This window comes from Dendropsophus ebraccatus, chromosome 8 (assembly GCF_027789765.1).
Source record: "Dendropsophus ebraccatus isolate aDenEbr1 chromosome 8, aDenEbr1.pat, whole genome shotgun sequence".
Lineage (NCBI taxonomy): Eukaryota > Metazoa > Chordata > Amphibia > Anura > Hylidae > Dendropsophus > Dendropsophus ebraccatus.
Genome location: NC_091461.1, coordinates 31059397 through 31080428, shown reverse-complemented (window position 1 = coordinate 31080428; position 21032 = coordinate 31059397). Strand labels below are relative to the sequence as shown.

The 21032-nt window shown below is 48.2% G+C and overlaps 1 protein-coding gene across 1 annotated transcript in view; it reads right to left on the bottom strand.

Moving 5' to 3' along the window:
* The window catches only part of LOC138799999 (protein FRA10AC1), a 64726-nt gene extending 43999 nt beyond the window's left edge, over nucleotides 1-20727 (bottom strand). Inside the window, exons 1-2 of the mRNA XM_069981808.1 lie at nucleotides 20709-20727; nucleotides 12483-12635 (exon numbers count right to left, since the gene is read on the bottom strand). Coding sequence (XP_069837909.1) covers nucleotides 12483-12635; nucleotides 20709-20727 — 172 coding nt within the window. The remainder of the gene's footprint in view (nucleotides 1-12482; nucleotides 12636-20708) is intronic.
* Nucleotides 20728-21032: the final 305 nt, after the last annotated feature.

Below are 21032 nucleotides of genomic sequence, written 5' to 3'. Positions count from 1 at the left end.
GCAGCACACAGGGGGTCTATATACTACTGGAGGAGCACACAGAGGTCTATATACTAATGGCGGGGCACACAGGGGGTCTATATACTACTGGGGGAACAAACAGGGTCTATATACTACTGGTGGTGCACACAGGGGGTCTATATACTACTGGGGGCAGCACACAGGGGGTCTATATATAACGGAGAGCACACAGGGGGTCTATATATAACTGGGGGAGCACACAGGGGGTCTATATATAACTGGGGGAGCACACAGGGGGTCTATATATAACTGGGGGCAGCACACAAGGGGTCTATATACTGCTGGAGGAGCACACAGTGGTCTATATACTGGGGGAACCACACAGGGGGGCTATATACCACTGAAGGAGCACACAGGGAAGCTATTTACAAGAGGGGGAGCACACAGGGGGTCTATACACTAGTGGGGGAGTACACAGGGGATATATGCAACTGGGGGCAGTACACGGGGTATATACGACTGGGGGCAGCAAACGGGGTTTATATACAACTGGGACAGCACACAGGGGGTCTATATACTTTTGGGGGAGCACACGGGGGGCTGTATATAACTAGGGGAACACACAGGCGTCTATACACTACTGGGGAAGCGCACAAGGGGTATATACTACTGAGGGGGATCGGAGCCGGGACCGGAGCCGGCAGCCTCACTGCAGCCGCACCGCCGAGCAGGTAATGTATGCTCTCGGCGGCGGGATGCGGGCTGGGGGTGGGCTGATAGGGGGATGTGGCCGGGATGGGGGATGCGACGGGGATGCGACGGCGGGGCTGCGGGCACCAGGGAGTTAAAGCACATATTCACAGCGGGATGTTAATCTCGCTGCAAATATGTGCTGTCATAGGGGTGAATTGATACCGGATCCGCAGCGGTTCTCGCTTCGAATCCGTAGAAGTGAGATCCGCTGTGGATCCGGTAGGTGTGAAGGCACCCAGATAAAACTAAATCACATACAATGCCGGAAAAGATAAAACAGTGACTTTGGGCGTTTTGAAAATACAGATGACCATCACAATATATTATGGGAACTATTGCAGCTTGCTTTATTATGCTGTTTTGGGGGGTTTAGAACTCAAAAAGGTGGTGAATTGTTCCCTTTAAAAGGGTTTTCCAAGCTCAAGAAAACACAGCTTCTTTATTGGCAAAAACAGCGCCACCCCTGTCCTTAGGTTGTGTGTGGTATGGCATTTTAGCTCCATTCATTTCAATGGAGCTGAGCTATAAAACCCCACACCCAAACTGAGGACAGAAGCAGTGCTGTTTCTATAAGAAAGAGGCCATGTTTTTTTAAGTCTGGGTAACCCCTTTCAGTGGATAAATAATAATTCTAGGAGCAAAATACCATACATGCCTATGTGAAAGTATAGAATTCCGTCTCCTCTCCTTCTTCTATCCATACCCCTTCTCTATATCCCTCTTCTCACCTCTCCTGGTTGAACCTGATGGGCCTTTGTTGACGTGTTTTTTTTAACCTTACTAACTATGTGTCCTGTTGGCTCCTTACCCTTGTACTGTTAAAGGGGCACTCCGGGCAGGAGGTTTTTATTCAATATCGCTGGGTGGGGGGATGAAAACAATGAAGTCCATTCACCTCCCAGTGGACGTCATTGTTTTCATCCACTCCCTCTACGGCTATACTGAAAAAAGGCTTCCTGCCCCGGAGTACTCCTTTAGATAAGATGATGGAAGTGATATAATTTTACACAATACATTTCCTCAGGTTGCAGACACGACGCTCCACCCTCATTGTCATCTAAACCTCATGTCCAGCTGTGGAGGGACAAGTCTACAACACAGGAATATCAGCCAGGAAACCATCAGCTGCATCTGCTCCATGCAGTATCCGGAATCCGGGAACCATCAGCAGCATCTGCTCCATGTAGTATCCGGAGTCCGGGAACCATCAGCTGCATCTGCTCCATGTAGTATCCGGAGTCCGGGAACCATCAGCTGCATCTGCTCCATGTAGTATCCGGAGTCCAGGAACCATCAGCTGCATCTGCTCCATGCAGTATCCGGAGTCCGGGAACCATCAGCAGCATCTGCTCCATGCAGTATCCGGAGTCCGGGAACCATCAGCTGCATCTGCTCCATGCAGTATCCAGAGTCCGGGAACCATCAGCTGCATCTGCTCCATGTAGTATCCGGAGTCCGGGAACCATCAGCAGACGCCGCACGCTATCATCACCGCAAATAGCTGGAAAGAGAGGCAACACATTGTATCCACCTATGGACCATGTATCACTATGTTCTTCCCAGAATATGGGCGGAAATATTATCTATCAAAGACCCAAAACTGTTACATTCAGATTTATTTTGTAATTGTGAAGTAATTTTATTATAATAAGATGTAAGTACAGTGGTGCCTTGGATTACGAGCATAATTCGTTCTGGGACTGCTTGTAATCCAAATCCGCTCTTAAACCAAAGCAAAATTTCCCATAAGAAATCATTAAAATGCAAACAATTGGTTCCACACCCCAAAAATAATGAATTTATATTCTGAACAACATGTAGAACAAATGAAACAAACATTTATAAGCAGCTGAATATGTGATATTATAAGTTACTGTACAGTATAGCAATCAGCATGTGGTGTATAATGTATAGTAAGGGCATAACCCTGAAAAATAGCCGCAACAGGCTAGAATAGAGAAGCAGGGCTGCTGTCAGAGGTCTGTGTGGTCACATGACAGCAATGGGGAAGGGGTGTGTGTTCAGCACGGACCAATCAGGACTGACAGAGACTGCATGGAGCATGAAGGAATGAGTAGGGCAGATGTGGGCACATACATGCAGCGCTCTCTGTCCGAGGAGAGAAGGGTTACAGCTATGAAGAGATTACCCCCCACAGTCCTGTCCCCTGATGTAAGCCCCAGCCTGAAGTGGATCTGCTATGATTTGGAAGGTGAGGGAGACTTCCTGGGTCAGAGTACAGTGCTGTAGACCCCACTATGCAGACCATGGCCCTCCCCCACTCCCCCTCCCACCCAGTACAGGGAGCTCTTAAACTAAAACAATGCTCTTAAACCAAGTTACTCTTAAACCAAGGTACCACTGTATAGTTATAGATTAGTAACACAGGTCTGCAGTTTATCAGGTCTCTTTCCCTATGGGCTGTAATATAGCAGGTACAAGCTCTCAGCCACCTTGCACTGATGGTACAGGAGCTTCTGTCTTTGGGCATTGATAATATTATGGGGGTTACCCGGCCTCGCCTCCTCATTAGACGCAGTAAGTGTCATTCATCATTATAACCTGATGGAGGCGCTCCGCAGAGGCGGATCCAGTTTTCCTTTTTCTAGGACATCACTGAGATCTGGGCTAGAAATGAACGTCCCTATTATTTGCGCTGATATAAAACTACAGATTTGTGGCTATTAGAACCAGAAGGAAAATGCAGAAAAAAAGGTCAAAATATTTATTAAACCTTTTCTTTATTTGTTTCTATCCCAAATAAAACTGCCATGTTCCTTATTTCCTTGATCTTTTCTTCTTATAATTTCCATAGACGGCACTCACAGACTGATGTATGTGTATTCTTTCCAGTCTGACACAGTGCTCTCTGCTGCCACCTCTGTCCATGTCAGGAACTGTCCAGAGCAGTAATGGTTTTCTATGGGGATTTGCTTCTGCTCTGACAGTTCCTAACATGGACAGAGGTGGCAGCAGAGAGCACTGTGTCAGACTGGACAGAATACACCACTTTCTGCAGGGCATACAGCAGCTGAGATTTTTTAATTGAAGTAATTTACAAGTCTTTTTGATACCAGATTATTTAAAAACATTTTTCTCCAGAGTCTCCCTTTAATATGTACATCCAGGAAGCAGCAAACGTGCAATAAAGTAAAGTGCAAAAAGTGTTATTTTTTAATTACCTATCTGAGCTCCGGCCATGTTCTCTGTGTCGCCCCCTGGTGTCACACACACAGAGGGCACAGAGAGACGGAGCGCACACACAGAGGGCACAGAGAGACGGAGCGCACACACAGAGGGCACAGAGAGACGGAGCGCACACACAGGAGGCACAGAGAGACGGAGCGCACACACAGAGGGCACAGAGAGACGGAGCGCACACACAGAGAGACGGAGCGCACACAGGAGGCACAGAGAGACGGAGCGCACACACAGGAGTCATAGAGAGACGGAGCTCACACAGGAGGCACAGAGGGACGGAGCGCACACACAGGAGGCACAGAGGGACGGAGCGCACACACAGGAGGCACAGAGGGACGGAGCGCACACATAGGAGGCACAGAGGGACGGAGCGCACACACAAGAGGCATAGAGAGAGGGAGCGCACACACAGGAGGCATAGAGAGAGGGAGCGCACACACAGGAGGCATGGATGACCCAAGAGGAAACCGGGGGGGGGGGGGGGGGGGTCGAAGGGGTCGGGGACACTGCCTGGACTGCAAATGAGAAGCTGTGTATACTGCCCCCAAACCTTAGACAGTGGCTGCATGGCCTGCCGGGAGAGGAGGGGGCTGATCTTATAGGGGAGGTCACAGGGTCACAGCAGCACGGAGGTTGTCAGGAGAGGAGGGTGCTGAATTTATAGGGGAGGTCACAGGGTCCCAGCAGCACAGAGGATGTCAGGAGGGGAGGGTGCTGATCTTATGGGAGAGGGCCCAGCAGCACAGAGGATGTCAGGAGAGGAGTGTGCTGATCTTATAGGAGATCATAGCAGCACAGAGGATGTCAGGAGAGGAGGGTGCTGATCTTATAGGAGAGGTCCCAGCAGCACAGAGGATGTCAGGAGTGGAGGGTGCTGATCGTATAGGGAAGGTCACAGGGTCCCAGCAGCACAGAGGATGTCAGGAAAGGAGGGTGCTGATCTTATAGGAGAGGACACAGCAGCACAGAGGATGTCAGGAGAGGAGGGTGCTGATCTTATAGGGGAGGTCCCAGCAGCACAGAGGATGTCAGGAGTGGAGGGTGCTGATTGTATAGGGAAGGTCACAGGGTCCCAGCAGCACAGAGGATGTCAGGAGAAGAGGTTGCTGATCTTATAGGAGAGGTCACAGCAGCACAGAGGATGTCAGGAGAGGAGGGTGCTGATCTTATAAAGGGGTCACAGCAGCACAGAGGATGTCAGGAGAGGAGTTTGCTGATTTTATAGGGGAGGTCACAGCAGCACAGAGGTTGTCAGGAGGGGAGGGTGCTTATCGTATAGGGAAGGTCACAGGGTCCCAGCAGCACAGAGGATGTCAGGAGAAGAGGGTGCTGATCTTATAGGTGAGGTCACAGCAGCACAGAGGATGTCAGGAGAGGAGGTTGCTGATCTTATAGAGGCCTCACAGCAGCACAGAGGATGTCATGAGAGCAGTGCGCTGATGTTATAGGGGAGGTCACAGCAGCACAGAGGATGTCAGGAGAGGTGGGTGGTGATCTTATAGGCAGGGCCGGCGTTAGGGGGGGGGCAAAGTAGGCACTTGCCCAGGGCCCCCATCCCCCAGGGGCCCCCTAGCTCCTTCCTTCATTAGTGGAGCAGGAAGCAGAGCAGCACAAGCAGCTCCCCTGCTCCACTAATGAACGAAGGAGCTGAGCTGTGAGGACGGAGCGCCCCTCCTGCAGAGCTGCCTGTGCCCTACAGAAGAGGAGGAACGGCAAGCCCAGGTAAAGAAATAGAGGGGGGGGAGGGGTGTTAGAGGGTCACGGAGACTGGGGGCGGGACTTGCGGTCAGGGGGCGGTGCTTACGGCCGCGGGTGGGCGGAGCCTCGGGTGTCTTTATAAAACAGTAACCCCCTTCCCATATACTAGCCTAGCGACGGTATACAGGAAGGGGGCAGGGGATCTTGTATGATGCAGTCCCCCCTTCCACCATATACTGTTCAGGGCCCTCCTCCCTCTGTATCTATGGCCACCAGGCCCTGAGCAGTACATGATGGAGGTGGGTGCTGAATCACACAGTATCCTGTATGATAAAGTACCCCCATATCTCTCCTCTGCTCTACTACTACCCCCAATACTACTCCTAATACTGCTCTACTACTACCCCCAATACTACTCCTAATACTGCTCTACTATTACCCCCAATACTACTCCTAATACTGCTCTACTACTACCCCCAATACTACTCCTAATACTGCTCTACTATTACCCCCAATACTACTCCTAATACTGCCCTACTATTACCCCCAATAGTGCCCTACTATTACCCCCAATACTACTCCTAATACTGCTCTACTATTACCCCCAATACTACTCCTAATACTGCCCTACTATTACCCCCAATACTACTCCTAATACTGCCCTACTATTACCCCCAATAGTGCCCTACTACTACCCCAATACTACTCCTAATACTGCCCTACTACTACCCCCAATACTACTCCTAATACTGCCCTACTATTACCCCCAATAGTGCCCTACTACTACCCCAATACTACTCCTAATACTGCCCTACTACTACCCCCAATACTACTCCTAATACTGCCCTACTATTACCCCCAATAGTGCCCTACTACTACCCCAATACTACTCCTAATACTGCCCTACTACTACCCCCAATACTACTCCTAATACTGCCCTACTACTACCCCCAATACTACTCCTAATACTGCTCTACTACTACCCCCAATAGTGCCCTACTACTACCACCATCAATACTACTCCTAATACTGCTCTACTACTACCCCCAATAGTGCCTTACTACTACCCCAATACTACTCCTAATACTGCCCTACTACTACCCCCAGTAGTGCCCTACTACTACCCCCAATACTACTCCTAATATTGCTCTACTACTACCCCCAATAGTGCCCTACTATTACCCCCAATACTACTCCTAATACTGCCCTACTACTACCCCCAATAGTGCCCTACTATTACCCCCAATACTACTTCTAATACTGCTCTACTACTACCCTCAATACTACTCCTAATACTGCCCTACTACTACCCCCAATAGTGCCCTACTACTACCACCATCAATACTACTCCTAATACTGCTCTACTACTACCCCCAATAGTGCCCTACTATTACCCCCAATACTACTCCAAATACTGCTCTACTACCCCCAATACTGCCCTACTACTACCCCCAATACTACTCCCAATACTGCTCTACTACTACCACAAATACTGCCCTACTACTACCCCAATACTACTCCTAATACTGCTCTACTACTACTCCCAATACTGCCCTACTACTACTCCTAATACTGCTCTACTACTACCCCCAATACTGCTCTACTACTACCCCCATACTGCCCTACTACTACCCCCAATACTACTCCTAATACTGCTCTACTACTACCCCCAATACTACTCCTAATACTGCTCTACTACTACCCCCAATACTGCTCTACTACTACCCCCATACTGCCCTACTACTACCCCCAATACTACTCCTAATACTGCTCTACTACTACCCCCAATACTGCTCTACTACTACCCCCAATACTGCTATACTACTACCCCCATACTGCCCTACTACTACCTCCAATACTACTCCTAATACTGCTCTACTACTACCCCAATACTGCTCTACTACTACTACTCCCAATACTACTCTACTACTACCCCTAATACTGCTCTACTACTACCCCCAATACTGCTCTACTACTACCCCCAATACTGCTCTACTACCATTGCTATTATTACCTCCACTCCTGATACTACTACTACTCCCAAAACTGCTACTCCCCTTATCTACTACTACACCCCTCATCTTATATGCTTCTACTATTGCTACACCCCTTATCCACTATGCCTATACTACTACACCCATCAAAAAATAAATAAAAAAAATCGAGAAAAGAAAAAACGAGATTTTATTTTTTGCCCACATCACCCCAGCCCTAGGAGATGCTATGTGCTGGGGGCGGGGGGGCATTTAACTATCAGTGGAGATGCTATCTGCTGAGGGGGCAACTATCAGTGGAGATGCTATCTGCTGAGGGGGCAACTATCAGTGGAGATGCTATGTGCTGGGGGGGGGGGGACAGGGGAGATGCTATGTGCTGGGGGGGGGGTAACTATCAGGGGAGCTGCTATCTGCTGAGGGGGCAACTATCAGGGGGCTAGCTAACAGGTGTAAAACCTACAGTGAGATGCCTCCTATATTGGTGGATACTACATACTGGGTGGTGGAGGTAACTACCAGAAGAATTACCTACAGAGGGATACCGACTATATGTACTATGGAGGCACAGAGGGACCTATCTACTATATAGGGCACAGAGGGGTCTTATTTAAGGTCACAGAAGATCACCCCACCTCGAGCAGCGCGCCAACCGCTGACAAAAAAGTATTGGGACCTTAAATTGCTGCTACAATGTTTTAGCATTTGAGGCCCCACCTTCAACTTTGCCCAGGGCCACATTTTGTCTAAAACCGGCCCTGCTTATAGGGGAGATCACATCAGCACAGAGGATCTCAGGAGAGGTGGGTGGTGATCTTATAGGGGAGGTCCCGGCAGCACAGAGGATGTCAGGAGAGGAGGGTGCTGATCTTATAGGGGGGTTATAGCAGCACAGAGAATGTCAAGGGGAGTGTGCTGATCTTATAGGAGAGGTCACAGCAGCACAGAGGATGTCAGGAAAGGAGTGTGCTGCAGCCATGTCAACATGCACAGTGTGGGGCTGTCAGGACTACAAGTCTCAAGAACGCTGCTGCTGAGAGTTGTTGTTATATTGGAAGGCTGCTGCTGCAACACTGCAACTCCCAGCATACCTCATTGTGCACTACAAGTCCCAGCATACCTACTTGTGCACAACAACTATCATAGCCGCAGTCTGGGGGCCCTCCCCCCGGACTGCGGCTATGATAGTTGTTGTGCACAAGGAGGTATATTTGTATTTTTTTTTAGGTATCGAACTGGTATCTGAGTATCAAAATAAAAAAGCTGGTATCGTGACATCACTAGCAGGGCCTAGGTCTGTAATGCCTCTCTGTGCTTGTTCCCACCTCTCTGCATTTCAGTAATGGTCCAGGGCTGGATTGTGTCCTCCTTTACCGGGAGAATATTGAGCTTGCGCCACTGCTAGCGGGGTGGTTCAGCCGCACTGGGGGCCCAGGTTGGGCACAAGTTACATTTAATCTGCTAACGCTTCTTGCAGGACATACAGCAGCTGATAAGTACTGGACTTTTTTTTTTATACTAAAATAGGTTACAAATAAGTTTAACTTATTGACACCAGGTGATTTAAAAACTCTTTTTTAAAGATGTGAAGCAAGGACTAAACATTATAAATGTCATTTTTCCTATTGCCCTGGGGTCCTCAGGGTTGCTTACACCTTGTAATGTATACTCAACGAGGGTGGATATACAGGATGCCAAGATCAAGGAAATCTGTCTGGTCCGTAGCAGGTAGAGAGCTGCATACACAAGCATGTGGACAAGTTGTACAACCGCTAGTCACAGGACCGGCGTCAGACCCGGCTTACCTGGGCACATGACGGGGCCCCGTTAGCAGCTAGCAGAACGTGATGGCAGGTGTATTTTGGCAACAGCTTAACAGTCACTTGTTAGGAAACAGTCACTTGTGGGACAGTTTCTTTAGTGGAGCGCTCTCTAACATGTGACTTTCCAGTTGCTGCAAAACTACAACCCCCAATATGGACCGCTGGCAAGGTATAACGGCAGGTATAGTTTGGCAACAGCTGAAGTCACTGACTGGGAAAGAAAGATTTAGGAAAACTGTTTATTTAATCCAGTGTTCTCCAACAAGTGACTCACTCTCCAGTTGCTGCAAAACTACAACTTCCATCATGCACTACTGGCAGGGCATGATGGGAGTCGTATTTTGGCAACAGCTGAAGAGCCAGTGGTTGAGAAACAATGATTTAGGAGGACAGTGGCCCAATTTATCTAGGGGTGCAGTGACAGGGGGCATTGTCACAGTTCATAAGTGCAAAGGTTTTATTGCACCAAGAGAGGGGCTAACTACAGACTGAAGCACAAGGTGCAGCTCACCTACATGGGGGGCACAAAGAGGGCCCTGTTACTGTTTGGGAGCTCTATGCCACCATGTATTGGGCTGTAAAAATCTGCAACATATCCTCCATGTCTGAAGTCACCCTACATCATTCTGGGAGGCCATAAAAGCCTATTTCACATCTGACATTGTATAGTGGGTGACATGGCTAAGGATAGGTTCACAAGGCGTTTTATCCTATACGTTTAATTTATACATTTTATGGAAAAAACGGATGCAACTACAGATGCAATTGTGTGCCATCCGGTTGGATCCGGTTGGATCCGGTTGGAACCGGTTGGAACCGGTTGGATCCAGTTTTTCCATTGACTTGTAAACAACAACAACAACAACTTGAAACAACAACCTGACAACGTGCCCGGGCATGCTCATGACATCACTACGACAAGCAGTGACATCACGTAAGTGACATAATTGGTGATGTCATCCAAGGGCCCTATAAAAGAAGGTGCCGAGCCCCAGAATCTCTGTTCTTAGGGACTCACTAGCGATTACACTGTTGGTACTACCTTGCTTTCTGCCTGTGTATACTGATAGTCATTTCTAGTGTTTTCGATTTTCGTCAGTCCATGGAGAGAGAGGAGAGGATTGACAGGGAGCTTGCCATTTTTGGCAACCTCCTTTGCTATTTGGTTCCAATCCTAGTGGGCTGTCTTTCCACCAGACAACCACTCAGCATGATTGAACCCTTCATCAACCCGCTGAGCTGGGGCAATTCCATCAGCGACCCGCTCAGCTGGGACAAAATCACCTCGGGACTGCAGTGGCCAAACAGTACCATCACAGACCAGACCAGCTGTAAGATTACCCCTAACCTGCAGAGGCCCAATTACACCACCAGAAACCTGCAGCGTCCAAACACCACCATTGGAGACCTGCCTGACTGTGACCTGATGTCCATCAACAGTCATGTCCAGAGTGCAGCAACCGCCTTAACTGACCTGCTTAGCTGGCTGACTGCTGTTAGTGATGTGCTCAGCTGGACATCCACTACCAGTCGCCTGCTGAGCTGGACTTTCAGTAATAGCGCCCTGCTGACCTGGCTCACGGCTGCTGTAGAGAGAGCGAGTGTGATCACCACCACCTGTGATTACATCAATTGGATCTGCAGCACCAGAGACCTGATCGTCTGGACAACCACCCTCACCCGCAGCAGCTTCCTGGAGATCTGGATGGCCACAGCCACCTGGATTACCAACACTACCACCGGTGAGCTGATAACGTTTATTTCCACAGTCACCACCAGAGATCTGCAGGCCGCACTAAGCAGCATAAGTGAGAAGCTGGTGTGGATTGCCACAACCCTCCAGCTTCTCACTTGGCTGACCAGTTGCTGCAACAGGTGCACTTGGCTCATGACTGCGGGTGAGGCATTGTCCTGGATGAACACCACCAGCAGGATGCTGATCGGCGCCCTACAGGGCATCAGACTTATCGTGCGATGTCTCTCCAGTACCGAGGAGCTGAGGAAATGCCTGGCCATCATATCCGAAGAAGTGCTCAGCGGCTTCCCCGCCACCACCACCACAGCACGCTCCGAGAGACATCCCTACCGCCGACAGCGAATGATTTAAAATGATGGGACAACATCACCAGGGGCCTGCAGTTCCATCAGACAGCAGCCCAGCTGGAAGATTACCACCAACCTGCAGAGGCCCAATTCCACCACCACCAACCTGCAGCGTAGCAACTCCAGCACCATCAAAATGCAGAGTCCAAACAACACCATTGGAGACCTGCCCAACTGGAATATGACCACCTGTGACCTCATTTCCATCACCAGCCATCTCCAAAGTGCAGCAACCACCTTCACTGACCTGCTTAGCTGGACATCCACCGCCAGCCGCCTGCTGAGCTGAACTTTCACTAATAGTGACCTGCTGACCTGGATCACAGCTGCTGTAGAGCGAGTGAGTGTGATCACACCGCCTGTGATTTCATCACCTGGATCTGCAGCACAAGAGATCTAATCATCTGGACCACCACCCTCACCAGCTTCCTGGAGATCTGGATGACCACAGCCACCTAGATCACCACCACTACTGCCGGTGAGCGGATCACGTGGATTTCCACCATCAGCACCAGCGATCTGCAAGCAATCACAGCGAGTGCGACATTGTCCTGGACTATCACCACCAGCAGGATGCTGATCGGCTTCCTACAGAGCATCAGACTGATCCTGCGATGCTTCACCAGTACCGAGGAGCTGAGGAAATGCCTGGCCATCATCTCCAAGAAAGTGCTCAGCGGCTTCCCCGCCGCCACCACCACAGCACGCTCCGAGGGACATCCCTACAGCCGACAGCGAATAATTTAATAACTTTAATAAAAGTTTTTCTTGTTGCCAAAAATGTGTACTTTTTATGTCACTTTACATTGTAGTAAGTAAGTGTGTGGGTGTAAGTGTGTAATAATGATAATGTGGGACACTAAAAACACCATACACCACCACTCTTACACTGTACCTGTCAGCTCTCCCCCCCCCCCCCCCCCAAAGATGGCCGCTCTGCCGTACTCACCGTTATTGTGTGAGGTGAGGAGGAAAGGGGAACTACAACCATGGTGGACGGCAAACAGGAGCGCCCTCTGCTGGTCACTCTCCTTCTCTAGCTCTTCCCTCTGCCATTGGCTGTAGGAGTATACGCTGCCCAAACAAAAACACCCGGTGGGGTCTCAGTGGATTTATTCTTGTTTTTAGATAGTAACCAATCACAGCTCAGCTTTCACATATTATTTGCCCTGGTAAAGTGAAAGGGGAGCTCTCATTGGTTGCTATGGGATACTAAGGGAAATGTATTGTGCTGTTTTATAGCAAGAGACCCATAGCAACCAATCACAGCTCAGCTCTCATTACTAACATTGCTCTGGGAATATGAAAGCTGAGCTGTGATTGGTTGCTATGGGCAACAAAGAGACTCTTACCATTAGAAAGCTTAACCTCTTAAGGACCCATGACGTACCGGCACGTCATGGATCACTGTCACTTAAGGACCCATGACGTGCCGGTACGTCATCCCTTTAAACGGGCGCCGCGGCCGGCCGGGTCCCGATCGGGGGAGATAGCCTGCTATAATACATAGCAGGCCATCTCTCCCTGTCGGCATGGAGGGTTGTTAACCCCCCCCATGCCGACGATCGCCGCTATTGGCTGATAAGCCCATAGCGGCGATCGGAACCTTTCCGGGCCATCGGTGGCCCGATGACCCGGAAAAAAATGGCGGTCGGTGCTGTCCGAGGACGGCACCGACCGCCATTACTGTAAAAAGTAATGGTGGTCACGGTACCACCGTCCCGATCGCCGTGAACGGCCGGCCAGCCGGCCGGCCGTTCACGGCGATCAAAGTCCCCACAAGTAATAAATACCTGCTCCGGACCCCTCAGCTAGGTAGCTGAGGGGTCCGGAGCAGGTATTTGTACATTACTCACCTGTCCCGGGGTCCTGATCGGCGTCTTCCGGGTTCCCGGCGTCCACTTCCTCTTGTCGGGACTTCGGCTTCTTCCGTGAGTCCCGATCGGCTGTTTCCGGCTCCAGCGTCGTCTATTTTCGTATTTTTCCGGCTCCAGCGTCGTCTATTTTCGGATCTTGCGCTCTGCTGCCCCCTAGCGGCTGATAAGTGTAATACACGTATCAGCCACTACAGGGATGTTCAGAATGTAGTAAAAAAAAAAATTTTTTTCCCAATTTTTTTTTTTTCTATTTTCCGCACCCTATCGCCGCTGAGTGTTGATCAGCATCGCACGAAAGTGCGCTGCTAATCAGCAACTCCTCCTTTTTGGCGTAGGGTGTTTTTTTTTTATATCCTACTGCCACGGTCTGCTTATAAGTGCCGAACATAAGTGCGGCATTCATCAGCAACACCATTTTTGGCGTAGGTTTTTTTTGTATACTTACTGTAAAAAACACGTAAAAAAACACTACATTACACCACACTACATTGAATAAAGTTTTACACTACACCACTACATACCCCAATATACCCCATATACTAGTCCCCATATAAAGATGGCGCCCAGGGTGTTTTCGGTGTCGGACGCATACATTATTATTGCCTCCGACACCGTAACAGCCAGTGAGGATGAATTGGGGGGATCCTTCTTTCCTCCATTCATCCTCATCCTCCTCATCATCCAGTGACGTGTCTGGGAGTAGCGTAGCGTACGCTGCCCCCCAGACACGTCTTTTCCGCCAGTACCGTCCCAATAAGAGATGACGGTATGGCGTGAAATTCTACAAACTCTGTGAGAGTACCTCAGGGTACACTTACAGATTTAGGGTACGTGCACACTGCGGAATGGCGAAGGATAACCCTTCGTGCATTCCGCAGCTGGCACCCGCCGGCGGACTGATGCAGGGGCGAGTCTCCGCCTGTGTCATAGACTCTATCCTATGCATGGGCGGATTCCATTATCCGTCATTCCATCAACACGTTGGACGCAGAGCGGAATCCGCCCGTGCATAGAATGGAGTCTACGACACGGACGGAGACGTGCGCCTGCATCAGTCCGCCGGCGGGTGCCAACTGCGGAATGCACAAAGGGTTATCCTTCGCGATTCCGCAGTGTGCACGTACCCTTAGAGTGTATGAAGGAAGGGACACCCGAATCCAGCCGCCAGATGCCCCCCCCCCCAGCCTCGGAGTTAGTGGGGAGATCGTCCGGGAACTGATCTTCCCACTGCTGGATAAAGGTCACCACCACCCGTACGGGGATAACTTTTATACCAGCACCCCCTCTTCTGGTCCCTCGCTGCCTGAGCTACTGTAGCTTGCGGCACGATCCGAACATATCAGAAATAGTAATAGCGCCCTAATATTTAGCAGCCATGGAGCGGACCCAGCGCTTCTGGATATGAAGGACCCCGTATCGCACCAGGACAACATTTTCCAGGTGACGTCCCCCACACTGGAGAACAGGAGACCCCAGAAGAAGTGCAGAGTGTGGGGTAACAGGGGGATCAGGAAGGACACCATTTACCAGTGTGACACCTGTCCTGATCCCCCCGGCCTCTGCATACTGGATCGCTCCAAGGCGTACCACACGTCATTGGGGTTCTACATTATCTAAATTCTGTCCCTTATTCCTATTTCAGGGGTCACGTTGATCCAGGGATTATTCTGATCGCCATTATGGAGTCGGGAAGGAATTTTTCCCCTGTGATGAGGCTACTGTCGTCTGCCTCACGAGGGGTTTTTGCCTTCCTCTGGATCAACACAGGTTGAATTTGATGGACACCTGTCATTTCCAACCTTATAAACTAATAATTGGCCTAATACCCCCAAATAAATTAGAATTGTCCCTTTTCCCCAGCTAAGTAGGTATGGCTGCCATTCCCATTAGAGGAGGCCATGATGCAATTACAAAGCCTCTGTGCGGCCAGGACAGTAGAAACCCCCCACAAGTGACCCCATTCTGGAAACTACACCCCATAAGGAATCTAACAAGTGGGGCAGCGGGTATATGGCCCCCTGGTGACGGCCACATTTGGGACGTGAAAATGAAAAAAATGGTATTTTTTATTTTCACGGCACATGTCCTACACATGTGCCCATCACTAGTGGGGTCCATATGCTCACTGCACCCCTTGTTAGATTCCTTATGGGGTGTAGTTTCCAGAATGGGGTCACTTGTCGGGGGTTTCTACTGTTCTGGCAGCACAGGAGCTTTGTAATTGCGACATGGCCTCCATCCCCCATTCCAGCCTCTAAATGGCGCTCTGTCCTTTTGGTGACTTGCCCTGTGCCCATATGGCAAATTATGTCCACATGTGGGGTATTTTCGTACTCAGGGGAAACTACCCTACACGTTTTGTGTTCATTTTCTTTTTTAACCCCTTGTGGAAATGGAAAAAAATCAAGGCTAGACCAACATTTAGTGTAATTTTTTTAAAATTTTTACTCTAAATCATTGATCTTGTCTTGATTTTTTCATTTTCACAAGGGGTTAAAAGATAAAAAAAAACACAATGTGTAGAGCAATTTCCCCTGAGTACGGAAATACCCCACATGTGGACATAAAGCGCCATGCGGGTGCAGGGTAAGCCTCCAAAGGGAAGGTGCGCCATTTGGTTTTTGAAGGCTGGATTTGGATGGAATGGATTTCGAGGGGCCATGTTGCATTCAAAAGGCCCCTGTGTTGCCAAGACAGTTAAACCCCCCACAAGTGACCCTATTATGGAAACTACACCCCTCAAGGAATGTAACAAGGGGTGTAGTCAGCATATGGACCCCACTGGTGACGGGCACAAATGTGGAACAATGTGGCGTGAAAATGAAATATTAAATTTTTTACACTATAATGTTGGTCTAGCCTTGAATTTATCATTTTCACAAGGGGTTAAAAGAGAAAAAAACACACAAAATGTGTAGAGCAATTTCCCCCGAGTCCGTAAATACCCCACGTGTGGACATAAAGCGCCATGTGGGTGCAGGGCAAGCCTCCCAAGGGAAGGAGCGCCATTTGGATTTTAGAGGTTGGATTTGGCTAGAATGGATGATGAACGCCATGTCGCATTTACAGAGCCCTTGTGCTGCCAAAACACTGTAAACCCCCCACAAGTGACCCCATTCTGGAAACTACACCCCTCAAGGAATCTAACAAGGGGTGCAGTGAGGATATGGACCCCTGGATGACGGGCACATTTGTGCCATGAAAGTGAAAAAATGAAAATTTTCACTTTCACGTCACATTTTTCCACATTTGTGCCCGTCACCAGTGGGGTCCATATGCTCACTGCACCCCTTGTTAGATTCCTTGAGGGGTGTAGTTTCCAGAATGGGGTCACTTGTGGGGGGTTTCCAGTGTCTTGGCAGCACGAGGGCTCTGTAAATGCGACATGGCCCTTGAAATCCATTCCAGTGAAATCCAGCTTCCAAAAGCCAATTGGCGCTCCTTCCCTTTGGAGGCTCGTCCTGCGCCCGCTTGGCACTTTATGTCCACATGTGGGGTATTTCCGTACTCGGGAGAAACTGTGCTACATGTTTTGTGTTTTTTTTTTCCTTTTATCCCTTTGTGAAAATGAAAAATTGAAGGCTAGAACAACATTTTAGTGTAAAAAATACTTTAGTCTTTTTTCAAGCCATATTGTTTGGAAAATCTGTGAAGCACCTGTGGGGTCCAGATGCTCACCGCACCCCTTGTTACATTCCTTGAGGGGTGTAGTTTTCTAAATGGTGTCCCTTTAGGGGTGTTTTTTAGGTTTTGGCACCCCAGAGCCTCTGCCAACCTGAAGTGGTACAGTCAAAAATGACCAAAAATAACGGAGCCATTGAAATTCACTAGGCGCTCCCTTATATCTGAGGCTTGTGGTTGCGTCAAATAGCGCAATAGGGCCACATATGGGGTATTTCTATAAACTGCAGAAACGGGGCAATCAATATTGGGGTGCATTTCTCTGGTAATAGGTTTATAATTATGAAAAATATTGGATTACAATAAAATCTCTGCACAGAAAATTAAAATTTTCAAATTTCTTACACACTTAGCTTTTATTTCTGTGACTCCCCTAAAGGGTTAAAAAACTTTCTGGATGTGCTTTTGCAGAGTTTAGGGGGTGCAGTTTCTGAAATGGGGTGCTTCGTGAGGCTTTCTAACACACAGTCCCCTCAAATACACTTTAATTAGGCTGGGTTCACACTATGTATATTTGAGGCTGTATTTGGTCCTCATGTCAGGTCCTCATAGCAACCAAAACCAGGAGTGGATTGAAAACACAGAAAGGATCTGTTCACACAATGTTGAAATTGAGTGGATGGCCGTCATATAACGGTAAATAACTGCCATTATTTCAATACCACAGCCGTTGTTTTAAAATAACAGCAAATATTTGCCATTAAATGATGGCCATCCACTCAATTACAACATTATGTGAACAGAGCCTTTCTGTGTTTTCAATCCACTCCTGGTTTTGGTTGCTATACAGCCTCACAAATACAGCCTCAAATATACATAGTGTGAACCCAGCCTTAGTAAACCTGAACAGTTCCCTAAAAATATCTGATTTTGAAATTTTACTGAAAATTTGGAAATTTGCTGCTAATGTTTTAAGCTTCCTATTGTCTAAAAAAAATGAAATATAGTTTAATAAATGCCGCCAACATAAAGTAGACATGTTGCTAATGCTATTTAATATATAATTTATGTGGTATAACCATTTTCTGTATAAGCAGAAAAGTTTTAAAGTTGGAAAAATGCATTTTTTCACAATTTTTCACGCTATTTTGGGTTTTTTCATAAAGATTCGTTATAAGTATCGACTCCAATTTACAAGAAATGTGAAGTACAATATGTCACGAGAAAACAATCTCAGAATCAGCCGGATAGGTAAAAGCATCCCGAAGTTATTAATGAATAAAGTGACACTGGTCAAATTCATAAAATTTGCTCCGGTCCTTAAGGCCATTTCAGGCCCGGTCCTTAAGGGGTTAAAGAGAACCAATCACCTAAATTTAACTGTCCCTATTATGAAAGTATATCTCTCCCTAAGTCTATTCATGAAGATACAGACTGCATTTGCAGTCTGTATCTTTATACTTTACCTGATCCTCTGTTCCCTGGCGGTGGGCGCCGCCATCTTGATGACGTCACTTGCGTTCCAGCGGTGCGTTCCAGCGTGACGTCATCAAGATGGCGCCGCCGCCAGAACAGCCAGGGAACAGAGGATCGGGTAGGGAACAGTCTGTATCTTCATAGATAGACTGCATTTGCAGTCTGTATCTTTATACTTTACCTATCCTCTGATTCAGTGCCGCAAGGCAGGGCGCCGCCATCTTGATTACGGGCCTTGCGTTCCACCGCTGGAACACAAGTGACGTAATCAAGATGGCGGCGCCAGCCTTGCTGCACCGAAGAAGAGGATAGGTAAAGTATAAAGATACAGACTGCAGAGGCAGTCTGTATCTTCATAAATAGATTAGAGAAGAAGGACTTTAGATAATACACAGCGATCTTGCGCTGTATAGCGCGAGATCGCTGTGTATTAACGGAGCGGCGGGCAAAGGATCATGGGAACCTTTCCTGCCGCTCTTCATGACAGGAGTTTCCTGTCTCGCGCCGGCTCTTTTAAAAAGAGCCGGCTCGAGACAGGAAAGTAAAAAGTGAATAATTAAAAAATGTGGCAATAAAAATAATGAATTATATTTACAAATGTCAATAAAATGATGATTTACATCTAATTAGGGAAAACATTTTTTTTAACTTTCGTCCATGATTGGTTCTCTTTAACCCCTTAACGACATCGGGCGTAAATTTACGCCCTGATGCCGGTAAGGGAGTTCAGAGCGGGGCCGCGCGGCGGCCCCGCTCTGAACAGCGCCGGTCCCGGGTGCCGCGTGTAGCCCGGGACCGTAGGTATTAGCGGGCACGGTCTGATCGCCGTGCCCGCTAATACAGTAATCAGATGCAGCTGTCAAACATGACAGCTGCATCCGATTACCGGACGCAGCGTCATCCCTGGTGTCTAGTGGGGAGATCGCTCCTCCGGGATGTTATCCCGGAGGAGCGATCTCCGTAACTGAAGCCGGCCGGGGACCGCTCCAAGATGGCGCCGTCCCCGGCTCGGCACTCGTTTGTTTCCGGCTGCAGCAGCCGAAAGCAAACGAGTGCCTATCTCATGGATCTCTGCAGCATATCTATGCTGCAGAGATCTCAATGAGAGATCAAAGCACTTATACTAGAAGTCCCCCAGGGGGGCTTCTAGTATAAGTGTAGAAGTTAAAAAAAAATGTCATTATTAGTAAAAAGCCCCCTCCCCTAAAAAAAGTCTGAATCACCCCCCTTTTCCCAGGTTATAAATAAAAGTAAATAAATAAATAAATAAATAAACATGTTTGCTATCGCCGCGTGCGTAATCGCCCGAACTATTAATTAATCACATTCCTGATCTCGCATGGTAAATGGCGTCAGCGCAAAAAAATCCCAAAGTGCAAAATTGCGCACTTTTGGTCGCATCAAATCCAGAAAAATTGTAATAAAAAGCGATCAAAAAGTCGTATATGCGCAATCAAGGTACCGATAGAAAGAACACATCATGGCGCAAAAAATGACACCTGACACAGCCCCATAGACCAAAGGATAAAAGTGCTATAAGCCTGGGAATGGAGCGTTCCCACTGAGCAAAACTAGCGGAATGCCGTTAGCCTCCCTCTCATAATGGGACTCTATGAGAGGCGTGCGCTCCTGCTCTGTCCGCGCCGAAGAATGAACATGTTCATTCTTCAGCGCGGACAAAGCAGGAGCGTGCTCAGCCGCGGAATTCCGCTAGTTTTGCTCAGTGGGAACAAAGCCTAACAAATAACCCCCATTCCTAGTAAAAAGTTGTGTTCACACTTGCTGTTTTTTTTCCATTTTTTCATTTTCTGGCTATTTTTCTGCAAATTGCGAAACTTCTTTAAAATAGCAGCATTTTTTGCCTTGATTTTGGTGCAATTGGCAGAAAATAACACAATGTTATTGCAAATTGCAGGAAAATTGTGGCAAAAATGCATTAAAAACACAAGATAGGGTGCCTTTACACGTACCGTATCGCTGTGTATTTAACGCTGCGTATTTATCGATGCGTTTTTATCACTGCTTTTTTGTGCGATTTTTACTTGCAAGTTTTGATTTTCGTATGATTTTCATGTGAAAATCTAAACTCGCATGAAAAATCGCACCAAACATGCAGCGATAAATACGCAGCGATACAGTACGTGTGAAACTACCCTTAAAGAAGATCTTACACATAGCGCCCCTGATTAGTGGCCACTCACCCCTCATATGTGGCGCCATATTATAAATGTGTTTGTGGGGGTGGGGGGTGGAGCCTATTATTGTTCATATGTGGCGCCATATTACAAACATAGGGTGGTGCCTATCAATAAATGCAAACATGTGGCGCTATATTGTAAGTGTGTGTGTATAAAATGCTTTCCCCATACATTGTACAGGATAGGGACACTTTAGGGTCTATCCTGTTCCTATAATACCTAGAGACCGCAGAGCAGCAACCACTCCTCCTGATCTTTTGCAGCCATGCACTTTTAAGTCTGGGTTTACACAGCGTATGACACCGGCCGTGTCACAGAACGGCTGGT